The sequence below is a fragment of the Melozone crissalis genome, unplaced genomic scaffold (genome assembly GCF_028551555.1).
Source record: "Melozone crissalis strain CALT ecotype California unplaced genomic scaffold, PUWL_Pcris_2 ptg000026l_1, whole genome shotgun sequence".
Lineage (NCBI taxonomy): Eukaryota > Metazoa > Chordata > Aves > Passeriformes > Passerellidae > Melozone > Melozone crissalis.
This window is the reverse complement of record NW_026535804.1, coordinates 8,961,950-8,986,720: the sequence shown is the minus strand read 5'-3', so window position 1 is coordinate 8,986,720 and position 24,771 is coordinate 8,961,950. Positions and strand designations below refer to the sequence as shown.

Below are 24,771 nucleotides of genomic sequence, written 5' to 3'. Positions count from 1 at the left end.
ATTACAGAGATGAGTTCAACAAGAGTCACTGGTACTAAAAATATGTTATTGGTCAGGACTGCTCTAACAATACCTGTGCTGAGTAATTTAGTGCTCTCCTTAATAAACACTGACTTCCAGTAAAAAATCTTCTAGTTTCATCACCACTGTCATGATGGTTGGGGCATTCTTACCCTGGTTCCACTTCATGATATGAATGTTCTTATTTTCATTTAAAGTAAACAAGTCTGAACAGTATTTTTTTTTTACTGTATCTTGAATTTGTTTATCTTTGATGCTCCAGCAACAGGAAGTTACACTGGTTTCAGATCTGTGTCTACAGAACAAAGGTGGAAAAACAGGCTTTGAAAAGTGTAAGGAGAAGAACTCTGACACATTTGTGAGTCTAGATCAAATGTCCAAGGCAGCAGGGAAGGAAATGAAAACTACAGTGGCTTGGGAGAAGGCAGAAGAAAGAGTCAAAGAGGAGCAGAGGGAATGAGAGGAGATGGAGACAAGATGCAACACCTCTGTGTGTACCTTTGAAGGTGTCAGTGCACTGTTTTTACAGCAGTCAGCCCAGTTTTTTGCCAGAACCACAAAGCAGCCAGCCTTCCAGTCATGGTGTACACATCACGTGTTCCAGAACATTTCTACAACCTGAAAGTGCAAATTACTGGGGAGTTACAGAGGAATGCAAGGATGGGTGTGTGGTACTGAGCAGGAGGGCAGCTGCATCACCACAAGCCCTACCTCAATATAAAGCCAGGATAGTGCTGGCACTTCAGCTGTTGAAATGCAGCTGTGTGCAGGTCTGGGCTCTTCAGCAGCGTCCTCAAACTTTGCTCCTTTTGAATTAACAGATAACATAGGCAATATGAAACTTTATTACCAGTGACACTGCAAAATCAGATGACTGATTATACCAACATATTAACAGTGATACCTCACTGAAATTAATGGGAGTATTTCTCAGGGAAGTAGCTTGGCTCTGCATTTCAGGAGCTCTCCTTTCCAGCATCAAGCTCTGCCCTCCTTTTTCAGAAAAGCTGAGCAGCTGTCTGCAAAAGTCTTCTGGCCCAGCCTCACCTGTCCCAGCACAACCAAGCCCCTGTTGGAGAACAAAATCTGCAATTTGTATCAGAAGAGCTTATTCTTTACTGGAACTACAGAAGCTGAGGGGCAAGTCTTGCCATGGCAGTTTACAAAACTGTTACCGCCCAATCCTTTGCTCACTGCTGGCACCAGGGAACAGCTGGTAAAGGGAGAGAGCCATGAACAGTCAGATTGAGCCTGACATGCAGCCAAGCCATGACGCTCACACTTCCCTGTGCTGGAGGTGGTTACCTGGCAGAGGTGACACGTTTAGCTGGGGAGATGACTTACAAACCATGGCACAGCTGCCAGCAGATCCCGTCTGCATCAGTCCTACCACGAAAGATGTTGACACTGAGTGTGGTTTATTTGTCTAAACCCGTGCATGGCCTTGGTGTGCCTCTACTAATTGCTTTTGTTGAGGGCTGGAACTGTTCAAAATCCCACTGTAAACAAGATATTAGATTAGAAAAATAGCATAAATAGAATTCTAATAATATTAATATTCTCCTAATTCATGCCCTATTTGTACTGTACAAGGCAACGCCACGTTCACCTTACAGAAATAAGCTTGACATGGTCCCTTCACTTAGTGAAATAACCCTTGCTTGGCAAAGTTAGGTTTGAGCAGGTAAGATTAGGGCACAGAGACGGGAACCCGCCAGCCAGTTTCTCTCTGCCAAGCAGTCTGGCCACTGTAACATCGATCTGCAGCGGAGTTAATGATGCCATGTGCAGGTTTATGGGACAGCAAAGCCACGGGGTTTTTCGGTGCTCTCCTGTGCCACGCCGGGATGGACCCCACGGGCGGGTGGGTGAAGTCACCCGGGCCAGTCCGTGCCGAATCCGTCGCAGGCAGGCTCCCACAGCTCCCACACTGGGAAGAGGAAGCGTGCTGCCACCTCCAAGCCCTCCTGTCTGCTGAACGAGCTGAAACAATGGCGATTAAACCGCTGTCCCCAGCAGCGCCCCGGTGCTGCTCCATCCCCTGCGAGGCCGCGGGACGAGCTGCAGCCGGGCCCCGGGCACCGCCAGCCCCGGCCCCGCCGCGGCCGCTGCCTCCCATTGCTGCCCGGAGCCCCGGCCGGGCCCGGCCACCCTCGGCAGCCAAGCCGCGGCTCCCGTTCCCACCGGGGCGCTCCTCCCAGCCCCATTCCCCGCTCCCACGCCGGCGCTCCCCCGGCCCCGTTCCGCGGTGCCCCGGCCCCACCTCGCAGCCGCGAGCTCCCGATGCCGCGGGAGCCCGCGCCGGGCCGGGCCGGCTCCTCCCGCGCTCGGCGGCGGGGCCGGGCCGCGGTGGGCGGGCCGGGGCGGGGGCTGCGCGGAGCCAGGGCCGGTTAAAGCGGCCGCCGCCCGCCCGGCCCCGCGCTCAGCCCACCCGGCGCCCGCCGTCCTGCGCGCCGCGGCCGCGCGCTCGCCAATGCGGGCCCGGAGCCCGGCCCGAGCCGCCCCCGGAGCCGCCCGCAGCCCCCCGGCCCGACCCCCAGCCCCGGACCCATGCGGCGGTTCCGGAGGTGAGCTCGCCGCGACCCCCGGCGGGGATGGGATCCTCCTTCCTGCCCGAGGCGCTCCCCGCGGGATGGAACCCCGGGCGGGGTGAGGGGTGGGTGGGGGAGCCGAGGTTTTCTCGCTGGTGCCGGGCGGGGTGGGCAGCGAGGTCCTGGGGGCGCGAGTGGGCGGGGGTGAGGAGGGTCTTTTGTTTGTGTGTTTGTTTGTTCATCGCCGCCGGTCAGTGGGTGAGGGTTCGCGCATCCGGCCCTGTGTCACAGCCGCGCATCGCGGCGCTCCCGCGGGGCCCGACCTGTGGCTCCTGGGCCGGGCTGGGTCAGCGCCCGCCGGCCCCGTGTGGCCCCGCGGGGCCATGGAGCTCCTTGTTCTGCTGCCTTCGAGGGCGCATTGATTATCACGGAATCGCAGAAAGCTCCGGGTTGGAAGCGCCTTAAAGCTCTCCTCGTTCCAGCCCTGTGCCATGGGCAGGGATACCTTGCACTAGATCAGGTTCCTCCAAGCCCTGTCCAACTTGGGCTTTTTTGCTTCCAGGGACGGGACAGCTGCAGCTTCTCTCTGACAGGGCCTCAGCACCCTCACAGGGAAGAATTACTTCCTAGTATCCAATCTAAATCAATGCTTTTTTAGCTTAAAAATCAGCCTTCATTCAGCTTTAAGATGCTGCTCATGTTCACGGGGAGGTTGACCGGGTAACTGCAGTTGTGGTTCTTGGATAAGCATCTGTGGGCTTTGGTTCCCCATTGTGCACATGCCAGGCCCGTAACTGACAGCCCATCTCCTGGGTGAGGCCGGTTGCACAGGGCTTCCCTGACCGGTACCTGCCGTAGACCTGCCTTGCTCTCCTTTCACCAACTTGCTCAAAAAACTGAAACCTAAGTATTAAAAGGGAAATAAAACTGAAAGAGAAAAATATTAATGCAGTCGGACGTGGTTTCTGTGCTAGCCCACACCTCGGCTGGCTGGTCCCTTGCCCCTGAGCTCAGATGTGCTGCAGCACCTGGGGTGACTTGTGATTGCTGCCCACTCTTTGCTTGAATTGCTGCCTTTCATACTTGCCAGAAGGCTGGGGAGGCTTTGGGGAGGTCAGTGGGATGCACAGACACTTTTTTCCATGACCCAGTCTATGTATGATAGCAGAGTTGTTTGTGGGTTTCTCAGAGTATTGCAGGTTTCCTTTTATCTTTAGTATCATGCTGTAAGTACGTGAACCTTCACACAGCGTGGGATTTCGCTGATATTTCCAAATAAGGGAACTGCTTCTGCACTGATCTGAATTATTTCTGTGCTTCCGATGTTGAGAGATAGTAAAGATTATGTGAGCAGTTACAAACCACAGATAGATACTGTCAAATCCAGGAAGGAAGGTGCCTACTGTGGAGGAAGATGGGTCTACTTTTAACTGAATGAATTTGGTCAAAGCCAAATTTGGTCCGAGCAAGCTTTTAATAAATCCTTTTGTTTCTCTTCAAAATCTAATCTGAATGGTCATCAGATCTGTTCTGACCTGCTGTATTTTTTTTTGTTTTCCTCTTGAAAACAAAGAGCTTAGGTAACATCCTAGGTACTGAAGCATATATTTAGATAATGAAGCAATTTTTAACCCCATTTGGTTTATGCTACTGCCGGTTTTGTGGAGTTACACCCACGTTGTTGCAGTTTCTCATATGCTGTTATTTGTGGTTTATTAGGTCTAAATGGCTTCTCTTGCTGCTGGAAAGCACAAAGAAAGAAAGTCACAAAAAGAGGGAATGTGCTTTTAAGCTGGTGAAAGGAAGTATGAGGTCTTTTGAGCTGAATAAAGGAAAAATACTTCCTGAAAAGACTAAAAAATCCACATATTTGAGGCCATTATCAGTGCTTGCTGTTCTTACTGACATTTTGCTTTATGCTTAAAACAATAATTTGTTCAGCAGATGGGAATCATCAATAGGGCAAGATTTTATTTTCCCTTCTGCAGTCTGGGGTCTAAGCTTGTTGTAATGCCAGACAAATGTCATACAGATATGCGCAATGGGTTTGGGGTTTTGTAATTTATTTTTCAAAGCTGGCTTTGCATGCAAAGACAAAGCATTAAGAGCCCTCGGACTTTCCTTCTGCTTTGTCTCTGAGATACTATCTTCTCTTAATTCTGGAATCTCTGGGAAACATACAGCATCTATTCCTTGGAAATGAATAGGGACTTGAGATTAGGGTCTGTCACACAGGATGGATCAGTCTGTATGTTTAGAATTTAAAATATTTAAAGTATTTCAAGATCAAAGATCAAGTAGCGTGAAGGGAGGGGTGTGAGTTTCTTCCCTCTTGTTTTAAATTGCTGTATCTCTCTCTCAGTACCTTTTGTCTGCTTATATTGGGAGTATGTCCATCAAAAGTTGTTTGGTTGCTGTGAAATTCTGAGTCTTGAACTTCCTTGGCCTTGAGCAGGTTCTGAGCATTGAGAATTTAAATTGTGAAAAGGAACTCACGGCTCAGTTCAGTGTGAAAGCATTCTGCTCTCCTGGCTGGCTACAAGCCTTTCTCAGTCTCTTAATTTCAGAAATTTCTTATTCTGTTATTGAAGGCATTAATATTTTATCTTGGATATCTTGGATTGTTTGGATTGTCCATCTTAAATGGACAAGTATTTGTGCATCCTTGTGAGATGTGCTGCATATCTTCTGATTAAATGATTCTGGTTTCACTAGATCTGCTAGTAAAAAATACATTGGAGATTTGCTAGAGAATCAAAAAGGCTTCAATTAAAGACATTTCCTGTAAACTGTAGCCCAGTTCAGTGGGGCATTGTCAGTCTGTCCTGCATTTGATAACAACCTTAATGGCTGTGTTACAGAGAGCCTTTGTTTAGGGGTGAACAGCATCTGAATGCTCTTTACTGAGCTTCCCCTTTTAGGAAGGTGAGATTATAATTCCCACAATTATCTTTTGCAGAAGAGGCAAATGTGACCTGTAGAGAGGAGGAGGAACAATGTCCCTGTGCTGCTGTATTCACAAGGCAGGAAACAAGCATCCATTGTTGGTGGTGGCATGGGGTTTGTTTGCTTATTTATTTAAGAAAGAGCAGAGCTGTTTTGCCTCTAGAATGGGAATAAACAACCACATTCTTCTGCCTTTGTGTTGCAATATCATATGTGTCTATAACTGCAGGAGTATATGACTGGCTTTAACTGTGTATGTCAGAACAATTTTCCTGGTTTTGAGGAGCACATCAGTAATATCACAGAGCAGCTCTTTTCAAAATCCACATCTGTTTCTTAAGACATTAAGCCTAAACTGTCAGGCTGGAAATGAAATGACCTCGTGAGAAGCTCTGGCTGGCATTTTTGCCCTTCCAGCCACCTCGTTAATGATCCTTCCTCTGAAGCTGTTCCTGATAACGTTTATAAATAGTTAATGATCAAAAGGCAAGGAGGAGTAACTCAAAGTTTGCTTTACTAAGACTGCTGCCTGTGAGTAGTGACCTGAGCAGATGTTCTCAGGGTCTGCAGCCTGTTGGATGGAGGCAATCCCTCTCGGAAGGGAGAGGTGCAGGTCTGTCAGATGTGCAGCAGAGTAGGTGCTGGGGCATTGTGAGACCCATTTCTGTGAGGGAGAGGTAAAACTGAGCACTTCCCCTCCTGCCAAAACACACTGGGGGTGTTGTGTTATTGGTGTAAACACTGAGGTGAAGGGGATGGGTGAGGTGTTGCTGATGCTGGAGCTCTGGTACAGAATATTTGCATCATTCCTGTGCTGCCACAAACAAAACAGGGAAAAAAACCCAGCTCTGTGTGTAGGTAACAGAGCAAGGATGGGTTTGTTACTGTCTTTGTGTTCTGTTCTACAGCTAATAAATGTCCTTAAATTAGTGACAGTAAGAGGTCCTAATTTCTAAAGTGTTAGTGCATAATTCTAAAATCTAACATTACCTCTAGATCCAATATGATTGCTTTAGAAAGATGCAGTGTATTTCCTACTGAAAAAAAAAGGGGGAAAAATTAAAAGTAGGCTAATGTTGGATAATAGAAGATCCCATTAGGAGGCATCAATTATTTATAGATTTGTATATGATAATAGTATCTAACATAGAAATTTGGAACACCAAAAATTATAAAGCTACTGCAGAGTATAAAATTATTCCTTTCGGTTCTTCAGGTTTGAGTTTGACTTTTGAAAAATTTTTTTACTTCTTGTGAGACTTCCAAGGTACCACCACAGAGAAAAGTAATAATATTCTAGATGTGATAAGTGAAAAGTTTCCCATGACTTTGAATTTATGGAGTTGGACAAGGGCAGTCCAAGCCTGGCCACTCACTGAGCCAACAGATGCTTTTATTTTTAAACATTTTCCTGACTTGGAAGCAGAACTGAGCAAACTGAATGTTCCATCTTTAGAGGATACAGAGATGGTGTTCAGCAGCTGTTGAAGACATACAAGCTCTGGGAATAAAGTAATTTTCCAAATATTCTGCAAGGCTTTGTGATGACAGTGTCATTGTCTTCTTGGAGAGGAGAACAAGGTGCCATTTCTCACTGACAAAAGAATTGCCATTTTTAACCATACATTAACTCCTGCAGGGTTATTAATGTGCTAACAAGCATTTATGTTCTGTGTCTGTGAATTAAGTCCACATTTTTCTTAGCCTTTGTATTAGTACCAATAGAACTGTTTCTTGAAATTGCCATGGTCTGGAGAGGGATCATGACGCTGTTATTTTCCCAGTGCTGCTAAATTTTCATCTATCAGTTTAGAAAAAATGGTTCACAAGTCACTTAATAAATCAGTCAAGAATACCAAGTGAAATATTCCAGAAATCTGGAACTGCTTATGCCAACTGTAACATTTGGGTTGGATTTTTTTTTTAGTTGTTTGTTTGTTTTCCCCTGTTTTGAGGTTGGGCAGTATTTTATAGATGTCATAAAAATAGGACTCATTTTTATTTAAACCAGGGGGGGACATGGGGAAGGACCAAAGTTTGTCTAACAAGCTTTTTGTATAAATCTAGGTAACAAAGCTGCTCTTGGTTCTGAGTATACAAACATGTTCTGTATTTCTTGTGAAGCTGTTCCTGGCTGCTTGGATACCTGACTGATTGTCAGTGCATAGTTTTAGAAAAATCTGGAGTAAACTGGAATTATTGGTGAGAGATAATCACTTTTGTAGGACACTCAGCTGTGCTGGGATAACAGACTGGAGCTGGAGAAATTCACAGCTTTCATTTGACTGTTGCATATAGGTGTGTGCTGTCTTTTACAGGTGTTCCTACACAGATTTAAATTGTTGAGTTTCACAGGAAACAGCTCAAGTGTTTGGGTTTTTGAATACACTTAAACGAAACATTTGCATTGGCAAATTCTTCCAAAACTTTCTAGGGTTTCATCATATTCTCTTCAGCTTGCATGGACTGCATTTGATGTGCTTGTTTGTTTGTTAGAATGTTTGAAAATTCTTAGATAAAAAGATGGAATGTCTATGGCAAACCTCTTGAAATGTTTCCTCTTGGGAACTGACCATTAGAGTCTCCTTTCATCATGCCCATGTAGGAGATGTTTGGATCTCAGTTACAGACATAGGATTGAAAAAATGAGCCACCTCATGCTCCAGAGATGCAAATACTGCTTTCTATAGGAGTCAAAAATCAGTGTTCAAGTGGTCAAAATGGAATATTGCTGCAGGTTCAAGAACTTCTTAAAACAAGAAGCTGTGATGACAGCTATGATGAACTCTATATTTCAAAAATAATTTGAGTTCTTGTCATGTAATTTAAATAGGAAATGTTTCTTCCTCTGACCAAACTGTCAGAAAAGAGATAGTCTGACTGCTTTATGTGAACTCCTGATTAAAGAGTTCATCATCCTGCATCAGGCAGTCACAGGAATTTATTTAACACGTGTGTCTGGTAAGAGACTTTACTTGGGAGAACTTGCAATTCAAATCACAGTTACTTTGAACATGTCTGTACTTAGAATTTTCAACACTACCAAGTTTGGAAGTATTCCTTCGTTTCCTTCATGACACTCAGAGAGATGTTTTAGTAACTTTCCTGAAAGTATTCTTAATTATTCCACAGGTTCATGAACCACCCAGCCCCAGCCAACAGCCGCTACATACCCACTTGCTATGAACATGCTGCTAACTGTTACACACATGCAGTAAGTACACCTCTGCCTTCTTTAACCAGATGTTTCAGTAAATTTTTGTCTGTTTGGATTGCTAAATGCTTACCTTTGCCTTGCTGTGTTCATATCTACAGCCTCTCTCTGGTTTTGTGCATATAAGCATTAACTGTAACAGTTCAGAAAATTAGGTGTTTGGTAATGTTCCAAATCTCTTGGAACTCCAGACACTTCACAAGATTGATTTTCACCAATGTTACAGGTCTTTAACTTGGTATTATCCCTGTGTTCCAGTCAAAGGATGCCTGCAGTAAAGGGGATATAGGCCACTACTAGTTAGCCTGCAAGGTGGATTTCCCAGGTCTGCCCTGACATAATATTGTGCAAATTGTAAACTGGAAGTAAAAGAAAGATTTATCCATGTGAGAAATGGGAAGGCCTCATCAGACTGTCTGTGGATTTGGGCAACAAGAACTGGAATGTTTTAATTCTGATACCTACTGACTCTTCAAGAAATCTGCTCTTTTGCAAGAGGCCCTGATAATGCTGACAGCCCTGCTGAAATTTCAAGCTTTCCTTATTTTTGTAATGTAAGGACTTATTCTAGATTTGAGTATGTGGTATTCACATAAAGAAGAACAAAAGCAGTCCCCTTTGATTTTTTTTTTTCTTTTAGTAATTAGGAAGTTTAATTTGCTGTCTGGCACTTTGAAAAGGACTTAAAAATGTGTTTGTTTGCTTTTTAAGATAGCATTTGCCCTTTTACAAAAGCAGCTTGTGCGTCTCCTCAACCCCTCAACTCCAAACATCTGAAGTATGTTTGACTTTGTCCTCAGTCTCTTATCTCCAGTGTGTCTGAGTGAGCTGCAGATAGGAAAGCTCAAAGTAGTGCCCAGGACTCTTCAGTTTTTGAAGGAGCTCTGTTCTTAAGGATCCTTTGTGTGTATTTCATAAATAACCAACATACAGCTCCGTGGTGCTGGTAAAAACAGAATCACCTTGGTTTTGCATGTAGACATAAAGTTGACTGAAGCTTCTGTGTTCTTAAGCCAAAGGTCTCATGTACAGCATTATGTAAATATATGCTTATTTGCCTAGGGAATGAAGCAACATTCTGTTAGTTAACACAAATACCTAGTTTATCTCATAATCCTTGTGCAAATCTTGTTTGCTCTGGCCAAAAAGGTAGATTTCAAAATATCTGGCAGATGTTGCTGTGCTCCTAAGCAATTTCAGCTTTCACCTAGTTGAAAACCAGGCGTGTTTTACTCCTGCCTGTTAGCAGGACGTGACAGCCAAGGTGGGTCAGTGTTTTCTGGTAGGCTGCAGTTTGTGGTGGAGCTCTCTGATTACTTTCTGAACAGTCAAACTACCTGCTAAAGCCTACAATGGACTGTTAAAATAAATGTGCAATAACTTTTCATCAATACTTAAAGTCTTGAAATGGGTGTCTAAGCTGGGAAAGCACAGAAAAGCTAGGGGAGATGTTTTCATCTCCTTTGTGTTGCAGACTTACTAAATGTTAGATGGTCAAGTGGCTCAGTCTTTGCTCCTAGATTACAATGCAAGCTTTCAATCAGACATTGATAATTCTCAACAATGGTTCTCCAATATATTTTTATTCCAAACTTTTATTCATAATTCAGGGAGCAGTCAATTTCTACTTTGTGAGAGTGGCTGTACTTCTCAGTAGGTACCCCATCTGGTTTTGAACTTAAAAATACACAGGAATCAGTTTATGGCAGCTGCTTACTAAAAAACAAACAAGCAACAAAAAAATAAGGATAAAGGAGGGTATAGAATCCCAGGTACAATCTTTTGGTACAATGCTTAAAAGGTAGTTTTGTGTTGCATGGTAAGATATCTTCACATTTCTTTCTTGTAAGGCTATTTTAAATGTCTTGCTTTTTTTTTTAGCTTTAAATGAAGCATTGACTTGCCTTCAGACACTGGGAGAGGAATGGCAGCAAAGTAGTTGAAAACAGAAAAAACTGTTCTCTGTGTTCAAAGGAACAGGAAGGAAACAGTGCATGAGAAAAGCAGGGGTTGTGAGAATTGGAGGGGAGAGATGACTTTCATAACAAAGCTTTCTGGTGTATGTAAGGTTTATCAGACCTTGTTGTGTTAAAACCTCAGGATTTAGACATGGCTTGCTTTATACTGCTTTAAATGTTTCTTCTAACTGCCTTAAAAGGAGTAACTATTCTTAAAATTAGTTATAATATGTATTCCAGGTTGGATTACTGAGGTGCATGGAAGAACAGAAGTAGTATAAATATTTAAAAAGTGAGACTTGGAGCATTTAGGCGGCCATTTGAGCAGGGAAGAAGGGGTGATCAAAATTTCAGAAGGACTCTTCTGATGAAAATGTCTCCATTCCCACTGACTGGTATAAGCAGTTTCTCTGCTCTCTGTGTGTTGCACAACCCAAGCTGCTTGTGGGCCTCCCACTCTGTTACTGGTCTCCTAAAATTAGGGGAAAATTGAAAAGTTGGGAGAGATAGTAACAGGAGTGCACTCTTGGAGCAGGCAGCTGGGGATGGGCACAGCCCTTCATGGGTCCCTCTAAGTGTCACATTTTTGGGAGCAGGGCTGGCAGCTTTATTGCTGTTTCTGCTGCCTTCCTTTCCAAAAAAAAGGAAGTGCATGGACCATTTTTGTGCCCTCAGTGTTTCCCTCCCAGTGAGAGGCTCGTGAGATTGCGGCAGTGACACCAACGCTGCTGCAGTGGCTCGTGCATCAAAGGGCAGTGCTGCTGCCTGCATGATGTGCAAGGAGAATAACTTCATTTTCCAGGAATGTTAGATACAAAAGCAAAACTCCCAACAGGTTTTTAAAGCTGTCTGTGACAGAGATTGTCTGGAGAAATATGGAAAGAATACAGGTAAAATGCTGACCAGTGGAGCAGGGTCCTAAGCAGCCCCAGACAGGTGGAAGGTACTGGGAATTTTGCTGGAAGTTGGTAACCAGAGAGTGTCACTTCACTCAAGTGACCCTGATCAGGTTCACAGCTTATTGTGTCAGCCTCTTCCCTTGTGCCTTAAGGTTTTTACTTGCTGTGACAGCAGGGTTTGTGGTAGTTGGTTTCCCAAAATGCACCACACAAAGGATGTGCTGAAAACTATTCTGACAGATTACCACCTGTAGATGTAAATGAACATGTTTTAATCCTTTACCTTCCTCCTTATTGCAAAGAGCTTTTAACTTCATTCTCTTACTTTGTTCTGACATTTCTCTAGAAAGCTTAGGAAACTGTTGCCTTCTCTCCTGTTCTGCAGATCTTCCTTCCAGCCCCACTTCTGATGCAGCCAGGATTAATCACGGTGCTAAAATTAGTAAATTTGCACATCACAGCTCTGGGTTTGCTCACAGTACATTAAGTTACTGGGTTTGATGATAGTCACTTGGAAGACTTGCACTCTGTGATGAAATAAGCAAAGATTTTGTGACTTGTAGCTGGAGTTTTTTTTCAAGGAATATTGGCAACTAAGAAATGCTTTGTCATGCTGTAAAATGACACAGCACAATCCCACTCATTCTGTTAGTTCTGATTCTCTGACTGCTTTTTTGGTAAACTCCCCTCCTTTTTAAAGAAGTGATTAATGGCTTTTCCATTCTGAAAAATGGAGATTAAAATGCAGTTCTTGTGCATGTGATTTTTTTCAAATGAACATGGGAAAATTTGCCTTTTTTTATGAACTGAAGTTTCATATTTCTTTTGTAAGATGGGTAAAGCCCATTGTACCACATGTTACCTGTTATGGCATTGCCATCTGAAGAACTTTAATCGAGTTGGCTGGAGCAGCAGGGTATCATTTCTGGAATTTGTATTTGATCTAGCTATTTTTGGCCATAAAAAAATGAGTAATAAAACATCTCTTGTTTTGTCTGGCTGTTCCCATGGTGCCTACCAAGCATGGAGAGGAAGATGGTTCCAAAAAGAACACTTAGAAAAAACAATCAGTCCTTTTCATGGAATACAGTGCTCTTCCCTGTGAGAGGTAGAATTGTTCTTTAAAGCAGGACAAGGCAAAAAGGGGATTAAAGTCTTCATTCATGTGCTGTACTCTTGATTCTGAAGGTGCAAATAAAGAGGTGGTAATAGAATTGCTTCTTTGTTTTAACTGTATCACTTTATACACAATAATTACTGGAAAGAGTGATTGACGCTGAATTTTGTTTTGGCCCATTTGACCATCCCATGTCACAGCTTAGCTTGTGAAATATTTATTTGAGGAGATTAGTGAAAAGCTGGGGTCTCTTTAAGAAAGGTGGGTTATTCTGTGTAATATCTAAATCTAAAGCCCAAAGAGGGCTCTTTTCCTGTGGTCTCTGTCAGAGTCCCTGAGCAGCTCATGCCTAGGCTCTTATAGGGAATTAGTAGGAATTTGCTGTTTTACCTGGTATTTATAGGTATTTAATCTCTCTGAAACCTTTCAGTTCTCTGTCAAGCATAGTCAAAACTGGAATTTGCACCAAAAATTGGGAGGGAAACTGAGGATACAGTGGGACTGTACAGCCTAGAGCCATGGCTACACCTCCATTTCTGGGGCTGTGTGTCCTCCTGTCCCCTGCAAAACCTAAATGAAACAGCTGCCACATCTCATCAGTGCCTGGCTGTGCCAGGGGCTCCAGCCACACTTCATTCACACTGTGTGTCATGTGTGGAGAGCAGGAGTGGCTGATCTCCTGAGGAGTGACACATTTCAACCTTCCCTGAATTTGGGGGCTATCCAGGATGTGTGCAGGAAATTTAGGGTTGATGATAAACCCGAAGCCAGGCTGGCAGACTATTGCTGGCCTTAAAGTGCACCAAGCCAACTTCCATAGCTCCATTACAAAGCTCAGGAAGTGTTTTCAGCTCTGGTCCCAATGCTGTCAATGTATCAATGCCATACTTTTAATTTCCATGGCTCTACAGCTTTTGGCACAAATACACTGAATTTTGCAAAACACAAGGAAATTGAATAGTAATGAAGCTACAGCTGATATACTTCAAAGTCAGAAGGAAATTGTTATTCTCAGATCCATTCATGTTATTGTTGTTCTCAGATCCATTCAGTTTGCTCTGCATCCTCTGCACTGAGCAGAACCTCGATTTCCTCTGGTCTGTAATTAGATAAAGGACAGATAGGTCAGGCTAGACCAGAACTCTGCAGTCTGGGCTATCACACCTCCAAGGCAAAGTGGCCAGCTTTGTTTAAGCATTGCTTGTTCCTGGCTTTATTGTTTAACATATGAGACTTGGGTTAAATGACCAAGAGTTTAACCCTAAGAAGCTTATTTGCAATTCAAGGGAACAAATTAGCATTTTAGACATGCTGTAGGGTCTGGAAGAGAATTTGTGCAGTGTTTGTGACTTAGAAGGCTGACTTGATAGTGGATGGAGATGGGTAGAAATAGCTGAGTCAGTGAGCTCTCTTCTTCAAATACGTGTTGGATGTAGGGTGTTTTTTAGGGTTTTTGTGGTTATTGTCTCCTTCTCGTCCTTTTCTTTTTGCCTTTTCCTGAAGGAGATAGAGGTACATCAGGTATTTTATTCTGGAAGGGAGTTTGGTTTTAAATGTATGCATTTAAAGCCTGCATCACTTCTTGGATGCTTCATGCAAGCATAATTTTATAATGATGTTTGAACAGGGCCTGTTTTGGAGGAAGTGAATTAGAAATGCTTTGAGAGGGAGGTGGGAAGGAAAATAGAGTTGGGTATGCTGCATTAGAAGAACATCTTTGTGCATTAAAAATCTATTCATGAGAGAAGTTTGCAGCTAATTTATTTATGGTAGCTTAAACCCAAGTTCTGCAAAACTATTGCTTAATTCTTGCAACTGTACTTTGCTAAATGCTTTGTTTTTTCATTTGGGATTTGAGTTTATTTTGGTCTGTCTTGTACTCTGCGTCTATGCAGAAGAGGTGGCTTAAATTCAAGCCTAGAGTAAGATCAATTTGGTTTTAAAACATGAAGCTGACTGTGAAAATAAAACCTGCTAATATTTAGAAAATTGGAGAAAAGAATTTGCTGTCGTTGCTAGAGGAGTTGGTAACCCTTCCTTCTACCATGGGGGGAGAAATTTAGCAAAACTGGACATAGGTTTATGCCTGAGACATTGATGAATTTCTGGTGCTGTTGTGTCAGCTTACAACTAAAAGACAAAACTCTGTGGCTGGAGCTGGGCTCTCTGCCTGCTGGTGCTGCACTGTGGGTGGCACCACGGCACAAACCTGACAATGTCCTTTTGTTGTGGCAGCTCCTGATTGTCCCTGCCATCGTGGGCAGCGCCCTCCTGCACCGGCTCTCGGACGACCGCTGGGAGAAGATCACGGCATGGATGTACGGCGTGGGGCTCTGCGCCCTCTTCATCGTCTCCACCGTCTTCCACATCGTCTCCTGGAAGAAGAGTCACCTGAGGTAGCAGGAGAGAGTGCTGCCCTTCCTTGGCATGTTTGCCCTTTGTGCTTCTCAGTCAAACCAATTTTACCGGAGGTTGGAGTGGCACTTCCTACTGAACCGTGATAAAAACACCTGTGGGATTCATGTTCTCTGAACCTGAGAGAAGCAGAGAAAAGAATGACCAAAACAATTCTTATCACTTGTTGTGCCTGTGTTGTGCCAAAGTAGAATGCAACATGGAGGTTGTTTGTTTACCCATCACTTTGGGTAAACAATCTCCATATTGCATTCTATCACACAAAGTGATGGTGTTTTGTTTCCTTGGCCTATCAGGGCCAGGTGTGTGTGTGTGTCAGGACTGTCAGCTGACAGCCACAAGATTCTGGGCAGTTGAGTAGAGTTGGGTGCTTGTGCAGATTCAGTTTAATACAATGCAATAGAATATAGAATAATATAGTATAATAAAGTAAATAATTAACCTTCTGATATCAGTGGGGTCAGATGCACCATTTTTCCCTGCCACAGGGGTTGCCTTGGTTCCCATAAACACTATAGTATAATAAAGTAATTAATTAACCTTCTGATATCAGTGGGGTCAGATGCACCATTTCTCCCTGCCACAGGGGTTGCCTTGGTTCCTATAAACATCCTTGATTTTTTTGGAAAGAATAGTGAGCCAAGCTCATGTACCAGTGAACTTGAATGTCTGCTGCCTTGTCACAAAGAAAATGTGTTTTGGTAGGCCCTAGTGGCTCTCAATCCAGAAGCAGAATGAGAAAAACATAATGTAGGTGGTTGATGGATAATATCTGATTGCAGATGTGAAGACACTGTCTGGGACTGTGGCATGCTCAAGTGCTTTGAGGAACACAGCTTTTGCCAATGCCCAGCTAACCAGCAGGAAACCTCCTTGGGACCAAGGCAGCAATAGCAGAACTGACGTGGGATTTATTATTTTTATTTTATTTTATTTATCCATCCCTTGTAAGACTCCCTAAATAATTCTGGGCCATAAATTGGATATAGCCAGTAGTCACTAAATAGTAACAGTGTGGATTAGACAGGGATGCAAGGTGGGGGTGGAGAAGGGGAGAAGACTGGAGAAGTGCCCAGCTCTTATGTGTCTCAGTTCCTCCACATGGTTGTAAGAGGGATGAGGTGATGGTATTTTCCCCAGAGTAATTCCAAAGCATGTCAGGAAAGTGAGGTGATGCAAAAATCTTCCCAAAATGTGTCATGGTGACCTGTTCTGTGTCTCTGTCCTAGGACAATGGAGCATTGCTTTCACATGTGTGACAGAATGATGATCTATGTCTTCATTGCAGCATCCTACGCACCATGGTAAGGAATGGGCACCTCAGCTGCAGAATCAAAGCTTTTCCAAAGTAAGGAGTTCATCATTGCAGCTTTCCAAAATCTATAGATGACTGCTTGGATGCAACTGACCACATTATGTGTTGTGACAGACATTGCAATGTCATCTCCTGGGCCTTGCTGAGCAGAAAGTGATGCTAGAAAACATCAGAAAGTAGTTTATTTATATTCCACATATCTCAGTGTATGCTTTCCACCATCAATGCAAGGTCCTTCTGCCTCCCTGTGGGTAGAATGTCCCAGTGTTTGTTTCCCCATCATTCTGTAGTTAAAGCTCTGAGTATTTATTTGTTTTTATTAACCCCCACTGCTGTTCTGTTAATTTACTCCTCACTTTTGTCTCTTGGAACCTTTATGCCTCCAGGTTAAATCTACGTGAGCTGGGACCTCTGGCATCTCACATGAGATGGTTTATCTGGCTGATGGCTGCTGGAGGAACCCTTTATGTATTTCTCTACCACGAAAAGTAAGAATTATTCTTTGCATTTAACTTTAAACTGAAATTATCATCAGAGAACAAGACCAAACTATTTTTGATTTGGAGATGAACCTACCAAGGTTCTCATCAAACAAGAAAATTTAAGTTGCCTCAGTGTTTTATTCTCACTGGTACTTACTGCAAGTGAAAATGTCTGGGCAGTATTTAGGGAAGGTATTGCCTGCAACTCTAAAATGCAGAGATAAATGCTAGTTTTAATTTTGTCATAAAACACTATAACCTCCCTATCTGCATGAAAGCTTTTTGTATAATGACCCAATACCAACAGATAATTTAAAATACTCATTTTTGCTGTTGAAGGAAATGTTCACCCTTTTGTACACCACCTTAAATTGCTCAAATCATTCCTTTTTAGGCATAAGATCGTTGAACTCTTTTTCTATTTAGCGATGGGATTTTCTCCTGCTCTGGTAGTGACATCCATGGTAAGGAATGTGACTTTGAACAGTGCAAACAAACAAAACTTGCCTTTTATAACCAGCTTGAATTCCAGTGCAGCTCTTTCCTCTGCAGAGATGTTCATCTTAGTACACTATACTTGTAAATGCTCTTTGCAGAGCAACCAAATACAGCCTGTCATAGTTTGGATTTATAGTACACATTTCAGTGAAGTGCTGCCTTGTTTTGTTCAATCTGGGCTGCATTGTGTAGATAAAGAGATGCATCTGAAAAGAGGTGCATCTGAAAAGCATCCTACTCCAAACTGTTTTATAGTTACACATTTTAAATAATGTTGATTAACCATCTCTGCTGCTAATATAAATGTGACACATTTTCAGGTTAATGCCTTAACTGGCTGTATCAAAGTCTTGCTGGGAGGAGCTGCATTAAACTCACACTTCACAGAGTAATGTGGTTTTCTTTGTCTCCATGATTGTGTGCTCTGCTGATGAAGCAAACCATCAGTCTTGTTTTAGTTCTTGAGTTGTCCCAGTATAAGTTCTCTAGTGCTGTGGGGACATGGTATATGAGCACATTATTGTGCATTTCACAAAGTGTAATATAAATACACTGCATTTCTCGCTTGTCCATCTGTCCCACCCAACATTTTCCGAGTTGTCACAGCCAGCTCCCTTTGCCTGGGGGAGGAAAGCTCTGTGCATTCTGTCCATAAATTCTCTTTTCCCCCTTCACACCCTGACCTGTGCTTGTTCCCTGGCAGAGCAACACGGAGGGGCTGCAGGAGGTGGCCTGGGGAGGTTTGATCTATTGCCTGGGCGTGGTGTTCTTCAAGAGTGATGGAGTGATCCCCTTTGCCCACGCCATCTGGCACCTCTTCGTGGCCACAGCAGCTGCTGTCCATTACTATGCCATTTGGAAGTACCTTTACAGGAGTCCTGCAGACATCATCCGTCACATATGAGGTCTTATAAAAAAAAAAAAAAATATAATAATCTGCACTTGGCCTCTGTAGCAGTATTATTTGACTTAAAGAATTTGGGGGGAATTGGAAAAATTGCACAGCAAAACTGCACTGACTTTGGTAGTTCTGTGAACACAATTACTGTGAACTGATGTTTGTGTCCTGCCATTTCCCATCACATGGCAAGTGCTGTAAATAACCAAGATACTGTACTGCAGTAACCAGGAGTCCATTCCATGTTAGCAGAACTGGCTACCTGATGTTTACAAACAAATTTTGTATGCTAGTTTAATTTTACAGTTTTTAACTACGTGAATTTTTCTAAATTAGTGATTCTAATGGTGAAGTCAGTGCAATAGTGAAAATGTAGTGCTCTTGACATGAAATTGGTTTCTATCACCTTTCCACGAGTCATTTCTTAAACATGAATCAGAGACAACTAATCTACTTTTACCACCCATTATCTTGGTATAATGTGACTTTTATAGAAACTTTTCTGTGTTTTTTGTAAACTTTAAAAGTACATTTATTGAACTGAAGACACACAACTGTCATCTATGCAGTTATTCATGTTGCAAACTCTTGCAAGAAATGGTTACATTCCACACCCTGTTCCGAGGAGCAAACATTGTACCTCTTCTGCAGTTTGTGTTGCAGCTGTAATTGTAATAACCACTTTTACAAACTAAAACCTAAATGTGATTCTGCTGAGCTCTAACATGGCAGCATTCTGCTCATTTACAGCACCACTGCACCAGACCTTAAGCTGGCTTTATTTGTCATGAAGAGCTGAGGTGATTTTCTCCTCCAAGTTCCCAGCTGTGCCCAGGGTGGGGGCTCGTGGGGAATGTCCCCCATCCACGCCAGGGCCCCTCCTTTCCCCAGCCCCTGTACACACACACACACACACACGTGGCACTGAGACCTGGGTTTCCAAAGGGGCTCAAACTGCCTGGTCCCACTGGGTTTGGTGAGCTGGTTGTGCTGGGAACCCAGGAGGAAGCAGCAGGCAGAGCATTGCTGAGCACCTGGAGCTCAGGGTCCTTCACAGGCACAGCTGGGAGGATGTGGTAAGTGTCACTTGTCATCTGGGGCTTCACACAGAGCCTGGCTGGTCTTTGTCACTGTCTGTCTGTCCAGGAAATCCAGCTGTGGTAGCAAGGCATGGTTGTAGGGCGTGCTCAGATGACCAGTGTGGAGGAGTCATTGTGATCCTGTTTGTCCAATAATTGTATCCTGCCCCACTATGTAATGAATGTCTTATATTAAGATTGACTTTATCCTTTTTCTAATTTAGTCAGTTTTACGTGTCAGTATTTAAAAACAAAACCAAAATGTGTTGCCTTTTTCAGATTTTGTTCTGGATATTGCCTGTCTGCAAACAATAGGGATTTTCAAAGGTCCTGTTTCACTCAGATTTGCCAGAGGGCCACAAGTTTTAGAATATTTACATTTGTATAGGGAATTTACCAGAGGGACAAACTTTAAATTCAAGGCATTGAAGAATTGCTCTGTGGTGGTAGCAGGTGATCAGAGAGGTGGCAGCACCACAGCAAACTCAAACTGCCCCAAAAGAGAGCAAAGGGAGCAGCTGGGCAGGTGATTCTACCACAACAGTCTTGCAGATATGGATGCCTCAGTTTTTTAACATTGTGTCTATTTTAATATTTTCCACTTTTTGTGAGTCCATATATTTTGTTGAAATGCAGTACTGCTGAAACCACTAAAATACATGTAAAGATTTTCTGTAGTCAGAAGTTAAACTATTGCTTGAATATGTTCGTTTTAATTTTAAGTTAATTTTTCATGGCATTTGCTTTTTGGAGTGTTTGAAATGGTTTTTAAAAAGTTTCAATTCGCCAAAAATATTTTGAATTACTGTATTCTAGTCAATATGATATTGAATGTACTAGACTAACAATAAACATTTGGTGCAATTTGGAAACTCTTGTTTTCTTGGTGGTTGTTGTTTTCTCTCTCCATCATTTGGGCAGGGCAGTCAGAGACTGACACTGTGGCCACTCCTGACAAAAGGGATCCTGAGTTGAACCTTAGGACCCTCATGTCTGCTCAGCCAATGCTTTAAAAACAGTAAGACTGTAATCCAAAATACTCAATTTTTACTATGGAAAAGATAGATTTCTGTCTACATTTTGGTCAATAGTTGGAATTTGCTTTTCCCTTTTGCCGTTCTGGGATATAAGAACATATTGGGGTTTTTTTTCAGCTTAGAACATTGAAATACATAATTTTGCCCTTATCCCTGGAGGAGTATCATTGCATAAAATATAGACAAGCTGAACTAAAAATGTGTTTCTGTCTGGAAAGCAAGCATATCAATTAGTCTTTTCTTTTTTCCCTCCATCTAATTGGAGCTCTCGAGGCTGATTCCTCTCAGGAGTAAGGATAGTGCTTTTTCCAGTAATGCATGCTGCAGTACAGAGATGGGATTTCTTTGTCTTCCCAAGGCAAATGTCTTTAAAAGCATTTGCTTCTGTATTTTCTATGCCTCTAGGTTTTAGAAGTGCAACAAGTAGGCTGAATCTCAATAAAGCAGAGATAGCAAACATTTCAGAAGATGTCTGGGATGCAGCAGGTACTTTGAATACTGCATGTATTCTTAGATCATGTTTTTATAACACAATATCCTCTGCATCAAAAAATAATTCTACTAAATGAAGGGCTACCTTTAAGGGTTTATATTAGAGTGGTTGTTTGAATCGTATTGGTTTAAAATAAACAGTGAGGAATGCCCAAAGACACTGATATAAACAGTTATATTTTCATACAGCATACTTAGCAGAATTTAATAATCTAGGTTAATATTTTTATATTTCAAATTATGTATTTTATGACTGTAAAAGTCTGATTTTACTGCACATTCTATATTATGCACACACACGTATATATACACACACGTGTGCACTCCCCTTCCTCTCAGAATTTCTGTCTAGTCAGACAGAAATTTAATTTTTATTTCCATATAGCATATGGAAAAGAATTAACAAGGTTTCTGATATTTTTGCATGAAGATTCATCTAAAAATTGTCATCACTAACAGGTAAGGATCTGAGTATAAATATAAAGTATATGTTGTGCACCAAGATGTGTTTTAATAACCCAGAAACGCCTCCTGTGGCTCTCGTGCTCAGCCCCTGTGTACACACAGAGGTTTCCATGTACACACTCAGCACAAGACATTTAACAAAAAGAGATCTAAAGGTAGGTGGGCTCCTGTTCCAATCCTGTCTGCTCCACATTCCTCTGAATTATTTGTGATTATGATAAGAATCTCCCAGTTCTGGGTGAGGAAGTCCTTTCCAAGGAGGCTTGAGTGGCCTTGTGGGTCCCTTCCAACTCAGGATATTCTATAAAATGCACATTCTTGGGGCTGGAATGAGCAAGTTAAAGAGAAGATATTACAATTTTTCATAGCTTTTTTTTCCTTGAAAATGCCTCTCCTGCTCAGAACCCCTACACAATTCTTTACTTGGGTCTGGTGTGTTCAGCCACGAGATGTCCCTGAAGGCCAAGGCTGCCATGGTCACATCATGTGCTTGACTAAATCTTTTCTCCATGCTTTGCTATTTTTAAAGAGCACAGGGTGTTGGGCTGTGCTGCTGATTGCTTTCACCCATCAATAGGTGCCGTAAGGTTAAAGCTAAAAATAGTTGACAAAAGAGTGATCAGGATGGCACAGCAGAGCTGCCTCCAGGGCGTGGGTGCTCTCTGCCTTCCCTTTCTCAGCCGTGCCATTGACCACTGTGCTCCTCCATCCTGCTGCTTGGGGGTGTTTCTGTCATCATTTGTCTGAATAAATTCACCAACCACTCTCAGAGGGAAGGGAATGGACATAAGACACCTGAGATTTCTCAGCAGAACAGATCCCTCTGAGAGCACATGAGCTTCATTAGCCAATGATGTGACTTATGTTATGAAACCGGCCTCTCTGCCAGCCTTTTGCAACAGGATTTTGGCTCCCCAGCTTATCCTGGCTCTTGGAAGTGTTGGGATGCCTTTGCCTTGGCATTGCCAGCACTGCCCCAGTGGCACAAGCAGCAGTGGGGTGGTGACACTGTCCTGGGGCTGAACACCCAATTCAGCACAGAGCTGAACACACAGAGGAGCTCCACTCACAGGTCAAAGCCCCAGGGAGAGCAGGTAAAAGCTCTCTTGGTAAAAGCTTTCAGATTCCTCTTTGGGTGGTGTTTTGGTTCTGAGCTGGGTGTCTGTCACTGGGCTGTGCCATGCAGGAAGGGTGGCAGTGCTTGTTTCCCTTGCAGAACCAGGGTGCTGGCTCCTGAGGATTATCTGGGGAACCAAAATCCTGTTGCAAAAGGCTGGCAGAGAGGCCGGTTTCATAACGTAAGTCACATCACTGGCTAATGAAGCTCATGTGCTCTCAGAGGGATCTGTTCTGCTGTCTCTGCTGCTTAGCAGCCCCAGCCCTGCTGGCATGGATTTGAGTGCCCAAATCCTCTAGGTGCCTCTGCAAATCTCCCTTAAATTTTCAGAGGTGCAAAGCTGTTGGCAGAGACTGAATGAGTGGCTTTAGCTGCAGCAGGCGCCTCCTCACTGTCGGGTGGGTGGCCCAGAGGTGTGACCAGATGTGGCATGTGGCTGCTGTGACACAGTCAGCAGGACATTCAGAGCAGCCCACAGGATGTTTGGATGGAGAGCAGCAGTAATTCTGGATGTTGAAACACTGAAACCCAAGCCACAACACCCACTGAACATGGGGAACCTGTGGCACTGTTGGATTCAACCAGCAAGGATTTTGTAGCATCTTAAATGCAGGAGGATTTAACGTTGTTGCTGTGGGAACTCAGCTGTCTTCTCTCAAAACCCATGAACGTGGGAAGCTCAGGATTGGTCCAGGAGGGAAATATTAATTTTTTCTTTTAATATGTGACTTAATACATGAATATGTTTGAATGGAAACAGCTTTTGTCTTGAAGCTGATGGTGGTGCTGAGCAGCTTAATCTGCCTTCTGCTCAAACATTGAAAATAAAGATTGAAGGGACTGTGAGATGTTTTTAGCCCCTCCTCTGCCTGCAGGCAGGGTGGACTCTGCCTGTCAGTCCTGACAGGCTTGTTCTAAAAAGCCTCTAATAATGGGGATTTCACAATCCTCCCAGGCAGTTTATTTCAATGTTTCACCCGCTGCCCTTTTGATTTTTGGGTTTTTTCTGGCTGCCCAAGCACTGTTTTCTTTGCTGCACTTTAAGCTTGTTACTCCTTGTCCTGTGTGCAGCAGCTCAGAGAAGAGCCCCTCCAGGCAGGTTTTCTGTAGCTGCAGACTCACTTCTTCCCTTGCTTCCTTCTGCCCTGGACTTCAGCAAACTCAGTCCCTTCCATCTCGCCCCGGTGTCCGACAGGGGCTCGGGCAGAGTGGTGGCACTGCTGAGGTGACACTGGCACTGTGTGACACTGGCACTGTGTGTGACACAGACACTGTGTGACACTGACATTGTGTGACACTGGCACTGTGTGACACCGACACTGTGTGTGACCGACACTGTGTGACACTGGCACTGTGTGTGACTGACACTGTGTGACACTGACACCGTGTGTGACGCTGGCACTGTGTGACACCGACACTGTGTGTGACTGACACTGTGTGACCCTGGCACTGTGTGACCCTGACACTGTGTGACACTGGCACTGTGTGACACTGGCACTGTGTGTGACACGGACACTGTGTAACACTGGCACTGTGTGACACAGACACTGTGGGACACGGACACTGTGTGACTGACACTGTGTGACACTGGCACTGTGTGACACTGGCACTGTGTGTGACACGGACACTGTGTGACACTGGCACTGTGTGACACAGACACTGTGGGACACAGACACTGTGTGACTGACACTGTGTGACACTGGCACTGTGTGACACTGGCACTGTGTGTGTCACTGACACTGTGTGTGACACTGACACTGTGTGTCACTGACACCGTGTGACACGGACACTGTGTGACACGGACACTGTGTGACACGGACACCGTGTGTCACTGGCACCGTGTGTGTCCCACCGGGGCTCAGATCTCCCCGGGTCCCTCCTGCAGCGGCTGCACCGGGGTGTGAGGATCAGAACACCCGAGGGAGGATGCGGGGATGCTCCAGAGGAGAGGCCGGAGCTGCTTTGGAGCAATCCCAGCGCTGGGAGCCGCTCACGGCTCTTGTGTGACCTCTGGTGTTGGCTCGGAGGGACTCTCAGCGTTCCCACCGTGGATCTCTCCCATTCCCCACCCACATTTGCATTTAGGAGCGATTACGTATTTTAAAAAATCCCAATACGCCGCGTAAACGCACCGGTCACAGTCACAGTGACAAATCCTATTTATTCCCTTTAAATGCAATATCAAGGATTCGTTTTTTGCCATCCAGACTTGCCATGGCTATGGCTGTGTCTTTATTCGGCTCCGGATTAATTTCTTTTAAGCAGCTGGGCAAGGGTGATAGAGGAT

General features: G+C 43.8%; 1 protein-coding gene and 1 long non-coding RNA gene across 2 annotated transcripts; one reads left to right on the top strand and one right to left on the bottom strand.

Annotated features, from left to right (window-relative positions):
- Nucleotides 1–238: 238 nt before the first annotated feature.
- Nucleotides 239–2,048, bottom strand: LOC128938494 (uncharacterized). Its single transcript, XR_008483146.1, has 3 exons — nucleotides 926–2,048; nucleotides 733–827; nucleotides 239–639 (listed from the first exon to the last, which is right to left on the bottom strand). It is a non-coding gene; the product is annotated as an uncharacterized LOC128938494 (long non-coding RNA).
- Nucleotides 2,049–2,581: 533 nt separating this feature from the next.
- MMD (monocyte to macrophage differentiation associated) lies at nucleotides 2,582–20,245 on the top strand. The gene is made up of 7 exons (XM_054278950.1): nucleotides 2,582–2,588; nucleotides 8,631–8,712; nucleotides 14,922–15,082; nucleotides 16,331–16,405; nucleotides 16,803–16,904; nucleotides 17,293–17,362; nucleotides 18,100–20,245. Exons 2-7 carry the CDS (start codon nucleotides 8,635–8,637, stop codon nucleotides 18,298–18,300), a joined length of 687 nt encoding a protein of 228 aa, XP_054134925.1. The 5' UTR covers nucleotides 2,582–2,588; nucleotides 8,631–8,634; the 3' UTR covers nucleotides 18,301–20,245.
- Nucleotides 20,246–24,771: the final 4,526 nt, after the last annotated feature.

What these genes read in the sequence shown, in the direction of transcription:
- MMD (XM_054278950.1), top strand. Translation starts at nt 8,635, where the DNA reads ATGAACCACCCAGCCCCAGCCAACAGCCGCTACATACCCACTTGCTAT. An exon ending in CTAACTGTTACACACATGCA is followed by an intron (nt 8,713 to 14,921) that starts GTAAGTACACCT and finishes TTGTTGTGGCAG; the next exon opens with CTCCTGATTGTCCCTGCCAT. An exon ending in CTCTGGTAGTGACATCCATG is followed by an intron (nt 17,363 to 18,099) that starts GTAAGGAATGTG and finishes GTTCCCTGGCAG; the next exon opens with AGCAACACGGAGGGGCTGCA.